The sequence below is a fragment of the Narcine bancroftii genome, chromosome 12 (assembly GCF_036971445.1).
Source record: "Narcine bancroftii isolate sNarBan1 chromosome 12, sNarBan1.hap1, whole genome shotgun sequence".
Lineage (NCBI taxonomy): Eukaryota > Metazoa > Chordata > Chondrichthyes > Torpediniformes > Narcinidae > Narcine > Narcine bancroftii.
The window spans coordinates 30224191-30237616 of NC_091480.1; the positions used below are offsets into that span (position 1 = coordinate 30224191).

At 39.2% G+C, this 13426-nt stretch overlaps 2 protein-coding genes across 2 annotated transcripts in view; both read left to right on the plus strand.

The window, feature by feature from the left end:
• top3a (DNA topoisomerase III alpha) overlaps positions 1 to 4873 on the plus strand; it is a 41912-nt gene extending 37039 nt beyond the window's left edge. The window contains exons 16-19 of the mRNA XM_069905267.1: positions 896 to 1039; positions 1837 to 1959; positions 2042 to 2715; positions 3641 to 4873. Of these exons, the coding sequence (XP_069761368.1) occupies positions 896 to 1039; positions 1837 to 1959; positions 2042 to 2715; positions 3641 to 3765 (1066 nt within the window). The 3' untranslated portion in view covers positions 3766 to 4873. The remainder of the gene's footprint in view (positions 1 to 895; positions 1040 to 1836; positions 1960 to 2041; positions 2716 to 3640) is intronic.
• A 2538-nt stretch (positions 4874 to 7411) lies between these two features.
• Positions 7412 to 13426, plus strand: part of flii (FLII actin remodeling protein) — an 80152-nt gene continuing 74137 nt past the window's right edge. The window contains exons 1-4 of the mRNA XM_069905266.1: positions 7412 to 7494; positions 9513 to 9623; positions 10469 to 10540; positions 11657 to 11737. Of these exons, the coding sequence (XP_069761367.1) occupies positions 7432 to 7494; positions 9513 to 9623; positions 10469 to 10540; positions 11657 to 11737 (327 nt within the window). The 5' untranslated portion in view covers positions 7412 to 7431. The remainder of the gene's footprint in view (positions 7495 to 9512; positions 9624 to 10468; positions 10541 to 11656; positions 11738 to 13426) is intronic.

Genomic DNA, 13426 nt, shown 5'->3' on the forward strand with positions numbered 1-13426 from the left:
GCCTCTATACTCAAGGACCCCACCCCCCACCACCCAGGCCACAGGACAGCATCTTCCTCCTTGTCATCAGATTTCTGAATGAACAATGAACCACAGAGTCTACCTTATTTGGTCTCTTTCTTTTTCTTGCACTATTTTATTTATTTTGAAATGTGGTTTATAGAAATATTTGAACTGTAATGTTGCTGCAAACAATGAATTTCATGACATGTCATTGGCAATAAATTATAATTCTAGCTGCTCTACCCTCCCCTTCAGCTGCTACTCCTTGAATAACAATTCTCTACCCTTCCCCTTCTCCCTGTAGATCCTCTTTCCCCTCCCCCTTCCTTGATGGCCCCGCCCCATTGGCAGGCTTGACTATCTTGCCACTTTTCTGGTGTCATTCTTTACCCTTACCCCCACCCCAACTCCAACAGTTCCATTCCCTGGCTGACTTCCAAATTGGCAGCACTTATCTTGCTCCTCACCATACTTGCTCTTCACCTTTGTGGCCTTTCTTCACCCTCATGGATCTTTTTACCTTTCTCCATTGTCCCTCTTCCATCTTGGCAGCCTCCAATCCCTCCACCTTAGTTTCCCTCACAGTAGAACCTGTCCGTGCACTTCCTGGATCATCCAACTTCCCCATTCCCCTATGGGGTTCCTCACAGCTTCCACTGTCACCACTTTTCATTTTCTCCCCTAATTTCCATTGTTATGGTTTGGTTGTCTGTTCTCGTGATGCTCATGAACTTTGCCTCTGTAAAGCACCAGAAGCATACTGAATTTACACAAAAGACATTGAGCTATATCATTGGTGGTATAGAATCCAGGAGGTACTGGGGAGGGGCACTCTGGGATGGATGTTGGAAAATGATATACAGAGCATCAATGTTTGGTGTTACTTTGGTAGGCTGGATGAGGCTCTCTCTCATTACTTGGGAGAGATGACTGAAATGACACAGTCTGAAGAGTTCCTGATGGAGATTTCAGAACCCATTCGGAAATGCCTCCAGTGCGGCAGGGACATGGTTCTTAAACCAAAGAAAGATGGAGGGTAAGTGGCTTTGAAGTACTAGATTAGAAAGATAACATTAGGTCGATCATATCTATTTACACAGGGATAGGAAGTAGGCATTTTCCCTCAAACCCATTGCAGGAACAGGAGAAGCAATTTCCTCCTCGTAGCCTGATAACCATGTTGTTGCACAATGGATGATATGCTTATTAATTTCATTTATCAATTTTTGCTTTCTATGAACACAATAAGGTGGGAGAGGAATCTAATGAACATAGTAGGTATGAGGGTTGTGGGGAAAGAATTGTATGAATATCATTTTGTGATGGGGAGAATATGATAAGGGATTAGAAAATGAACCCTAGTAATGGCTCATCATTTTCCACTTCCCTAATTTAAATCTTCTATAACTATTTTATATTTATATAAAATAACACCAGGGATTGTTCAGAACATAAAGGGGTTGTAGGTCAATTGGATGTAATTGAACATCACAAGCTCATGGTCTAAAAGGGCCTGTTACCATATTGTATGTCTAAATTTTAAAAATTTATCATCATGCTCATTTTTGGAATTCTCTTTTGATTTCTGTCTTCTTTCTTTAACAAATTCCTCATAAATCTATGGCAATATCTGGGTGTATCACTGTAATTTTTTTTGTCTAATTGTTTTTTATAACTATGAAGCACTCCAAGGAATTTCATGTTAAAGATGCTACATAAATGCAAGCTATTATTTCTGTTGCTCCAATGAGATGTTGATGTATATTGTCTATTTACCTTATGACAGCATTGGTGGTATTGCTATTGCTCACTGTTTTTTTGTGTTCAAAACAGATTTTACCTTTCATGTACAGGGTACCCAAACTGTAAGAGTGCAGTCTGGTTTCCTGATTCTGTGCTCGCAGTCAGCAAGGATGAGAGTATTTGTCCCACTTGTAAACCACATCCAGTTCATAGGTAAGGACTAAGGGAGCAAAATCTAAACTTAATTGTTTTATTTTGAGAAAACATCATAATTTTACTTGTTCTGAATTTTCAGGTTAAAGTTTAAGTTCAAACGAGGTAGTGTGCCTCCATTGGTCCCTCTGGAATTCGTTGGCTGTATTGGGGGTTGTGACGAGATGTTGAGGGAAATCCTGGACTTGAGATATTTACGTGGAGCATCACATTCGAACAATCAAACTGTCAACCATTTGTCAGAGAATAGATCAGCAAATTGGTCGCGGGATCACACAAAAAATAGGCTCAAACATCCAGGAGGAGCTGTCCCAACTGTGGCCATGCGCCCAGTATCCAGGGCTGTCCACTCAGAGATGCCAGGTGATGATAATGTTGTGGTATGCAACTGTGGCCAAAATGCACTTCTACTGACTGTCCGTAAGGATGGACCAAACCAGGGACGGAAGTTTTACAAGTGCAATGTAGGCAGTTGCAACTTCTTTCTATGGGCTGAGCAGGATGTTAGGGAATCGGGGAGCAGTAGAGAAGCTGTCAGCAGGAGGAACGCAACCCTGGATGCAGGAAACTTCCGTCAAGCTGAAAGCAGGGGGATGTCTGGAGAAGGGGAAACATTGTGCATGTGCAACCAACCAGCTGTCACACGCACAGTACAGAAAGATGGAGCCAACAAAGGACGAGTGTTCCACACCTGCTCAAAACCTAGGGAACAGCAGTGTGGCTTCTTCCAGTGGGCTGATGAGAATGTCTTACCTGGTAAGTGTCAAAATAGAGTCAAAGGGAGAGACAATCAAATCATCAACCACCTAATTACACACTAATCCCATTTTTTTATACACCCTATATTTGTATAATTTGCTCTCTGATACTATCATCCCCTACACACTAAAGACCATTCACAGTGGCAAATTAACCTTCCAATCTGCATGTCTTTGGAGTGAAACTGGATCACCTGAGGAAACCCATACAGTTCCATCAAGACCTAGATTGTATACCTAAAATGGATGAGGGGGGGGGGTGGGGGGGTGGCTTGGGAGGAGGGAGGGGGGGGGAGAAAAAGTCACTGTATATGTGTGAAAAAGAAAAAGTGTATATCATGGCTAATGTGATTTATGGTGTGAAAAATAAAAAATTAAAAAAAAAGAGTATGCAAACTCCAGACAGACACCATTCGGGTCAGGATTGAACCTGGATCTCTGGTGTTGTGAGGCAGCAGGCCCTCCAGTTGTGCCACAATGACTGAACAACATTAATTATGTCTAATTACCCAGCACAATACTCATTGGCATATTGTAACTGTTAAAATGCCACACGGGGTCCCATGGCTTGCAATGCCTTGATTAATATTTGGAGATAGAGTGTGTGTTTCTGAATATAGCTTAATGTTTATTGAAATGGGGATTGGGAATTGTCTATTAAATATATTCATAAACCACCTTAAGATTTGTTTGTCAAGCTTATTCTGCTAAAGAAGGGCTATCTTTTAATGCTTAGGTTTGCTCAGTTAGTTGAGATGTGCTAAGAGGCATGAATGGCCCCAAAAGTTAAATATTTAAAAATCGCTGAGTTACCTTGAGTAGGTGTTTCAGTCTGTATTTATTTTCAGGTCACTCACACATGAAGAAACACCTTGGAATGTTAAAAGTTTCTGATCTAATGGTATTCTTTTTGTCTGTTTCAGGTTTAATAAATAAAAGACGGGATGGAAATTCTTTTCAGAATGGTCCCACAGCAAAGAAACCACGATCCTGCAGCTTGTGCCATCAACCTGGGCACACCAGGACAAAGTGCCCCCAAAACCAGTGACTCTTCTCACTGTCCCATCATCTGTAATTAGGTACCCAGTGCAGTGATGTCAGCTTCATCACAATTCTCCTTATTGTTCCCAGCAAAGCAAACACCCTTACAAGTTCTACATCATGTTACCTTTTATGTTGCGTTCAAAGGGTTCACTGTTTGGAGAAAAACAAAATTGTACAGACTATTTCATTTCCTTTGGGTGCATGATATAGAGAGATGTAGAATGGAATCCATGACAAAACCCGACATACAGAAGCAGCTGCTCTAAATCCTCCATTGATGAATTTTGGGTCTTGAAATGGTATTGCAGCTTTCATCAAATCAAACTTTTCTGAAGATGGTCGGAGCTTTAAGGACCACAGTTTGTTTTACTCAGAATTTTAAAAGTTAGTTGAATGCTCAGGATTTGATTTTTGATTCCTAAAATGAGAGGATAATTTTTGGTTATGTCACAAGGTTATCCATAAGGTTAAGTTCCAGTTCAACATGTTTGCATTTGTTTTTATATAAATTACCTTTAAATGTCATCCTGAGAATTGCATTTCTGTTTTTGGAGATTAAGTATTGTGGATCTTGTATGTGGTGTTGAGGGAGAAGGAATACTTCACCGGCTGCATTGTCAGTAGGATTTCAGTGAAATACGAAATCTTCCGTATTTTCTTAATTTGGGGAGGAGATTAACCATTCTCCTAAAACAGCTACAGTATGTATTCATGCTGTGAAATACTGGAACAGTGCTCATTATTTCACTGATACAGTATTGATAGGGTCAGAATTTTATAACATGGGAACAGTGAGGATGGATACAGGATAGTGTTATATAATAGGGAGCAAAACTGGTAATGATCTGTGGGGACATGACACTAGAATGCGAGAGTGAAAAGCTCTGTCACTAATAAATTGGGTGTGTGCATTGAACCATGGGAATAAAGTAATAAGAGAGTAGAGTCCCAGAAGAAATTAATTGAATAAATCCAGGAATGCACTGAGATGCTTGAGAATTAAAATCAATTTTATTCTAATACTGGTGGCTACTGTTAAGACTTTTTTAAAAAAAAAATTCAATAATAAATTCAGTATATTTCTATTTTGGTGGAAGAGATTTAACTGGAAGTGTGATTTTTGTTTTCCCCCCTCAAGATGTACTAAGATGTTGACTGTCTTGTATGTTTAGTGCAAGGATTCTATCCCAACATAAACATTTTAACGAAGGGAATGAAGTAGAATTGTAACTTGTGCAATGGACTCAGATTTCTCATCTTTATAAAGTAACAGGTGGGAGTCATTCATTATTTCTACCTTGTTTCAACACTTGAGATTAATTAAAATAGTTAACTATAATGGTTTCATCTGGTCCTAAAATCCATCTGTTAAATAACTAATTGCCTAATGAAATAAATTGAATTTCTGATGATATTTAAAGATAAGAATTTAAAATTTCATAATTAAACATTAAAAAGGCAAAATATCTTCTATTGGGCTTTCCATGAATGTAGGTAATGAAAAAGAATGCTGAAAATCTAAACAATATTGTCTTGATAACAGTGCAGTTAAAATTGAGATTTTTTAAAGCAGTTTGTTTTATGCTTGACAGGTCTAATTTATATTTGTTTTGACAGAACGCCCATGAAATTAGATTCACTTATTCCACACAGATTACACAAAATGCCCATCCCCTTTCAGTAAACATTCAGATAAAATTTGATCATTGTTACTCTTGAACTCCCCAGAAGCAAAAGAAACCTACAGATTAAGGAACAAAACCTATGCAGGAAACTGCATTTGATGTCATCTTGAGAAAATAATGAAGCTGGAGCAACTCAGTTGGTCAGCCAACATCTATGGAGAGAAATAGTCAACTTTTTGGATTGGAGCCATTTTTTAAAAGACTTCTTGTCCTTTCTCATGGACCACCAAGAAAAGCAAAACAACAAAAAATCTACAGTGAAAGATTTTTGTTGTTGTTTCATTAATCCACATCGAATGGTCGCCATCTATTATTAGGGTAAGGCTTCATATATTGCAGAAGACTTCACAAACAAGGCAGGGCAGTGAATGCAGATGGACTGTTTGTGAGATACTACCTGTCCAATCTTGTCCTAATCCAACTAGCACATGGAAAGTACCTAAACATTTACTCTCCATGCTGCAGTGTGGTAACAATGTACTTTATCGACAAAATGTAATGCATTCACTTGCATGGGCTACACAACAGTATCTCACAAATTAACAACTTGTATCAGCAAAAAAGACCACACTTTCCTGAGTATCTGCTGCCATGCCTGGTCTCCAAATCAAACAATGTAATGATCATTCCTTTGTCATGGCTCGGTCTAAGTACTGGAACTTTCTGGTGAAAGATAATGGGGAAAGAAGTTTCAGAAGGTCAGCTGCAGCTATAGAAAATTACTCTCCACTAACTTTTCAAGAGTAATTTTTTTTGTCAAAAGTGTCCAAATCCTGAAAAAGTAATTATCACCTAGGGTTGAAGACTGTAACTTTCACAGCATCAGAAGTATTAAATATTTACAGAAAATAGAGAATGTTCTCAATCTTAAATGATTGAGCTCAAATTCCAGATTCATAATCCTGTGGAAACACCTACCCAAAGCCTTGCCTGTAAAGCCCATTAAGACTTTGACATGTTTCTGTAATGCCATGAAACTGCAGATCTTGGAATCTGCAACAAAATGTTCTATGCAGGGTCTCCAACCAAGGTGCCAGTTTTTGCCTCCAAAGATGTTGCTTGACCCGAGTTCTTTCAGTAGTAAAACATAAAGTCTGCACACACCATGATTAAAATAAAAACACATTGCTGGAGAACTCAGCAGGTCAAACAATGTACTTGATATAGCAAAGATAAAGATATCTTGATGAAGGGCTCAAGCCTGAAACGAGTTATGTATCTTTGCTATATAAAATACACGGTTTGGCCTTCCGAGTTTCAACAGCAGTGTGTTTTTACTTTTGAGTTCTTTCAGTATTCTGATTTTTAACCTCAAATTTGCATTCCAATTTTCTTTGCAATAACTTTCCATTCTCTTGTTTATCAAGCTCACATTCATTGTCCTGTGTGCCAAGTAGGTCTGCCTTCAAAACATTGCAAGACTGCAACCATTACTCTTTGAGAATTACAGTTCGAAAGACTGGTAAAGCTGGAGGGGGGGGAGAAACAAATGCCTCTTCACTGCCTTAAATGGGGGTTCGCTGCTCAAAAACTTTTTCAAAAACTGCAGCGCACACAAAAACTTTAAAAGCTCTTTCTGTTATAGGTTAATAAATCTGAATGTTTCGATTGCATTTTGTCGCGATTCGTGACACAAGAGCTGTTAATTATTTAGCATCGAATCCTCTCTGCCTCCAGCTTATTTCATCGTTCACACGCATCGGAGCTGCAGAGGATCCCACGCAACAGTGCACGATGGACATTTGGGTTGTCCAATCGCCCGCCCCGTCCTAGATATGCCAATCAATAAGAGGCGGAGCATCTCGCATCCGGAAACGGGGAAACTGCAGCGGCCCCCCCCCCCCCCCGCCACCAAACCCAGACGACGGCCAATGGTAATTTCCCACAGTCAGCCAGAGCCCGCCTACGCGATAGGACTCTGCCAATGACCTGCGGAGGAAGGGCGGGGTGAACGGTGGTAGGTTGAGTCGACTGTCACAGCGGCCATGGCTGCCACCGGAGTATTGCCCTTTATCAGAGGTGTGGATCTAAGTGGAAACGATTTTAAAGTAAGTCCATTGCACCCCAGTGAACACAGATATTCGGTGTGCAAACAAGAGGGTGGCTGGGGGCTTGTCTAGGGTTGGGGGTGGGTGGTTGGGGGGGGGGTTAGTGATTGAGCAGCAGTGTGATTGGATGAGGCAGGCAGCTAGGCCCGGGATGTTTAGATATAGTTCTGTAGTGGATATGTCCATTCGACTAAATATTTTGATGTTCTTTGTATTTTTTTTAAAATTGATGTAAAATTCCCTCTTATCATGTTCGTTATTAAAATATTTAATTATGTGTTATTGTAATTTGAAAGCATTACCATTTAAACAACAAGTTTTTATAACAGCATAATTTTTCTCTAAGGTGTTGGTCTGTAGTTTATTTTTTGTCAAAATTGTTTTTTGGGGTCTGGAGATATTAATGAATGGGGTCATGAAAAAATTATGAAATATTGATTTAAAAAAATGCAAGCGAGTCTAACTTTTCTTTTTTTGGTCTGAGTGACTCAATTATTTATTTCACATTATTAGCTTTTTGTTTAGACCATTCCTTCCTCTTGGCCCTTTCCCATCTCTTCTCAAAACGTTGTAAGTAGGAATGTTAAACAGCTTCTTGTTTCAGTAATAGCCATGATATCATACTTGCATTCACTTGCACTTGACAAAATCCAATGTTTGTTCTTGTTCTTGGTCCCATCATGTTAATGCCATTGTGAAGAAAGCACCTCCTCGGGAGTTCGTAGAGGTTCGGTAATGAAATCAGAAACCTTGGCAAAGTTCCGCAGATACGTGCTGATTGGCTGCATCACAGCCTGGAATGGGGGCACCAATACCTCTGAGCCGAGAGCCCTGCAAAAGGTAGTAGGGACAGCCCAGTATATCACATGCAAAACTGTCCCCACCATCAAGAACATCTAAGTGGAATGTTGCGGTTGGAGAGCAGCAGTAGTCATCAAAGTTCCACACCATCCAGGGCATATTCTGTTCTCACTGCTGCCAGCAGGAGAGAGTTACAGGTGCCACAGGATTTGAACCTTGCGCCATCAGATTTCTGAATGGACAATGAACCACCTCACTTTCTCTTCCTTTGCACTGATTTTTTTGTAATGTTATTTACAGCAATTTTTGCAACTGTAATGCTGTAAATCTTGTGACATGTTCATGATAATAACTTCTGATTCTGTACTTCCAGGTACAGGAATAGTTGCTACCCCTATTTTACTCCTGAACAACAAGCTCATTCAGAGACTTGTTTAAGGATGTACTTTGCTCATTATTTATTGCAGCATATTTATATTTCTGCATTAGCAGTAATTATTTTACTTTTATTGACATTTCTTTACAGTTTGCAGTTACTGGGAATTAGAATTCCGTCTGGTCTGCAGACAGGATTTATGTACTCTGACAATAAATTTGAACTTTGACTTTGTTGCAGTACCTTATGAAACTTGACACTGCTGGTTTTTTAATTAGATGAACTGCCTTGTGATAAGCAGAAGTCTTTTTATTTATTCCATTGATCTACATTATATTAGAAATAATGATCTGGTTATTTACATCATTGTTTGTGGGATAAAGCTGTGCAAAATGTGGGTGCTTTATTTCTTGCATTGCAACACTTTGTAGAGAGAGGATGTGTGTACTGGTTAGTGAAGAGTGGCAGGGATACTTTATGTGTACATTCTAACAGCGATCTAAAAGACATCCAAGATTAAACTTGTATTGGATCTTCAATTTTCTTATTAGATTCTTTGTAAGGCATGGCAGACAATAACTCTGGCAATTTAAAGATTATAGAAGGTTGCGCATTCATAAGGTAGAACTGTGAAGACTGATGCATTTTTTTTTCCAGATCTCACTCTTTTGTTACTGCTTTTGAGATTTTGAATGAAGCTTTGTTTTTTCTTAATTGTATAACGTGCAGAAGCAGTTGATGTTATTTAAGAAACGTTTGATATATGTTGACACCTGACTAAGGCATATTTTAGGGGTGCATGTTTTAATTTGTTTCTTAATGTATTTTTTCTTTTGCAAAGGGTGGTTATTTTCCTGAACATGTTAAGTGTATGACCAGTTTGAGATGGCTGAAACTGAACCGGACAGGACTTTGCTACTTGCCAGAGGAATTGGCTTCTCTTCATAAATTGGTAAAGTTTATGTTCAAATTATAAATCAAATACAAAATCCAATCCAATGTTCTTCGTTTTATCACCACCTCCCATCCTTATTGTTAGTGCTAACCGAGGCAGTCAATATTAATGTTCAATATGGGATCTGTTTTTGATTTCCGAAATAACTAACCTGATTTCAATCAAGTCATTAAACACGATTACTAAGTGCAGACCGTGTAGTAAGAATAAGCCAGCTATCAAGTAAGACAGTTGTCATAAAATTCTTTCAAATGCTGGGTATGCTTGATATGTTCTGGTGAAAAAGAGAAAATTCCAATGAGTTCCAGCTTGGTCAACATCTCACTGCTTGTTATCTTGTGTGTATACAATATCTCATTGAAATCATAGGAATTGGGGAGGTAGTTCTAATTGCAATTGATTTCAAACTGCGTATGGAATAGAAAATAAGAAGCTGGTCTGTGGGGAGGGAAAAGCTTTGTAATGTTGAAATTAGTTTTAATGAATGGTGCCAATCAGCTGAAGAACTTCTCTTAATAGTATTCGGATCGTAAGTATACATTAACGAAAGGTCGAAGCTAGATGTGACTAGATGTGTCGAAGCTAGATGAGGAAATTGTTTGTTTAGTTGGACTGTAACCTCTTTTGCAAATGCACTGCTAATAGTCATGGAAAAATTAATCTATGCTTAGAGTTTGAGATCTTGGTTACAGTAAATTATCGAACTGTAAATCATTTCCCTACTGTCTGTTTACAAAACTAGTCCATTGTCCATGATGGTATTTTTGTAATGGGTACATTTTTAAAAAATATGTCAAAATAGCTTGCTCTCCTCTAACTCAAAGGTATTGGTTTCTTTGTAGGAGCATCTATCTGTGAGTCATAACAGTCTGACGACACTTCATGGAGAACTCTCCTGCCTGCCTTGCTTGCGGGTGAGTAATACAGGCAGATAATTTCATAAAGGACTGTGGGAACTACTTCAATAATTATTTTTAAATAATTGCCGGTAGTTGTTTAGAACTTTCATTTAGAAAATGGAACATTTTCAAACAATTGTGCCTTAATTATGGACAGTTCCTTCATAATTTCTGTTCCTGATCCTACTTACCAGGATTCTCTTGATGCTTCCCTTCATTGGGTTCATGATCACAAGTTCACATTGCATCAATTGTTGGGATTATGAGTTTACAATGAGCTATCTTTTGAATTTCAAAGTCTAAGCATTTGTAGTTGTGACCAAGTTGCATTTAGAAAGTATGAATAACATAGGCATGTACTCCCTGACTTATGACCGATGTGACTTGGGTCCATCCTCGCGTATGACCGAAAATTTGTTAAAAAATATAAATCGCATAAATTTTACAATTTTTCTTTATGTTGTATTTGACAAACTGTAACAGGGATACAGGACATGTAAGAGCAAAAATGTGCATACTTACCTTGTTAATCAGCGTCCTGAGGCCCATAGGTTGGGCGCAGCTATCTTGATTCCTGTGCGCATACTCGAGTCTTCAGTTAGTGCTTGCACGATGGGTTCGTGTATTGGAGTTCGGTTGGCGCATGTGCGAGAGTTAAGAACCCTAACGATACTGAATTCATGCCTTTAACTCTCGCACATGTGCCAACTGAATATTGTGCATGCACACAGGAATCAAGATGGTTGCGCCCAGCCTATGGCCCCTGGGATGCTGACTAATAAGGTAAGTATGCACATTTTGGCTCCTACGTGCCCTTTATTCTTGTTAAAGTTTGACAAGTACAACATAAACCGTGTAAATGTTATATTTTTTTTAACAAATGTACGCGATTCCAAGGTACGACCATTACGAGATGCGATCGATCCAAATTACGGTCGTAAGTACCTGCAGTTCATGAAAATATCTGACCTAGATTTCAAATGGCTTTAAGATTACTGATTTTGCAATTTGTTCAAGCCTTCAGACCATTGGTGTATTGGTGTTTGTTTTTGTTCCCTGGCCAATTTAAACTATTTTGCCTTTCTATCTGGGAATAGTAATTGAGTGTAATATCCTCTGTGTTCTCTATAGGCCATTGTCGCTCGAGCTAATAACTTGAAAAATTCTGGTGTTCCCGATGACATTTTCCAGTTAGATGATCTCTCTGTGCTGGTAAGTTGAAAGGAATTGTTGTTGGACAGTCACTGCGTATCATGAAGAAAATCTGTTCTGAATATCAAATCTAAGAGTTCTGAATTTATATAAAATATATATAAAACTTCAGTCCCATCTTGGTACTTCAGTCTTTGATTTTTTTTTTGTGTATCAAATGAATTTTCTCCTATAAGATACACCGTAGGGTAATTTTCGTGAGGAAGAAGTCTCACAACATTTAGCCCCTTATCTTCCATGTGTGAAGCACCGGACAGAGGCTGTCCTGGATGAACATCAGATCCAATTATTTTGCATTGGTCCTTTCTGTCTGAGCAGCTGCCCATATGCACCATGATCTGAGGGATGCGAGATGGGATTGGAAGTTCCACTGTTGCTACACTTTTCAATCCTTCTGTGGTATTTCTTTGAGATTGTTGGTACTTGATTCAAAGAAAAAGGGTGAACAAACTAAGTACTGATTTCTTCTTCATCTCTTCACTATTATGCATGAGGCCATTCATTTCATCAATAAATGCAGTTTTCTGGCAAAGCAGTCCCGTTCATCTCTTTTCCCTCCTCCCACAGACTTGCAATGTATTCTCTCACAATCCTTTTCCCTAATGTGAGAAACAGAAGGACCTTCACAGATTTCGCTCGAGACAAAAATTGAGAACAAAGAACATTTATTGTACAACAGTGCAAAGTTGGGTGCTTCCCCTTACCCTGGGAATACACACGTACTGGGGCTCACCCAACTTTTATACAGTTCATTTCAGTGTAGAGGTACCCTACCCCCCCCCTAACATTCTTCTGGCTCCTGGATTGGTTTGGCATTTGGTAATTCTGTCTGCCTACCTGCAGTTTCTGTAAACCTGAAAGACCATGGGGTATCCTGTCTGGGTCTCATCATGTCATTGTCCTTATTCATGAATCTGCCTTTGTCCTTATTCACACATCTCAACCCCCAGGACTTACTAATTCTACATGCAGAACCTGCTAATTCTTTCTATCTCGATAAGACCCTTATTCTATTATACTTGCGTAACCCTTCCTCACACTCTTATCGGAATTCATCCCTACTCAGCACTTACTTAACTTCCTCTAGTCCAGTCCAGTATTCCTTATTTCATTCATACTAGCTTTACTTCCTATATTCTATTATCTCTCACAATCCACCCTTTTTCTTTAGCTACGCTTAGTAAATTCTCAACTGGAAGCTTGGTCTTTTTCCCAGCGAGTCAGCAAACGAACTGCAATCTCAGCATCATCAGACGGAGCTTGGGAAACATACATCCTTTGGGTTGTAGTGATCTGACGAAGGGTCCGTTGAATTAAACACTGCACACAAGTCATTAGGCAGGGAAGTATCATGATGGCTAAAAATAATGAGTCCAACTGCTATAAGGGCTGTGTGTATCCACCTCCAGTCACCAGTAAAAAGTTCAATCGCCTGACCGTTGTGACCGTTGTCATCAATTGATCTTCCACAAACGCCGCCCTCAGCAGCCAACAAGTAATCGAGAGCCAGGCCGTTTTGATAAGCTGTAGCTCGTATCTGTTGTTGATCTTCAGCCAATAAATCCAAGGCCGTCGCTGTCTGTTTGGTGATAATCTCCAAAACTGCCTGGAGTCCGATTAAACGGTTTAAATGCCAAACAGCTGTGGTACTCTGGAGCAGCTTGCGCCGTTTACAACTCGAATCACCCT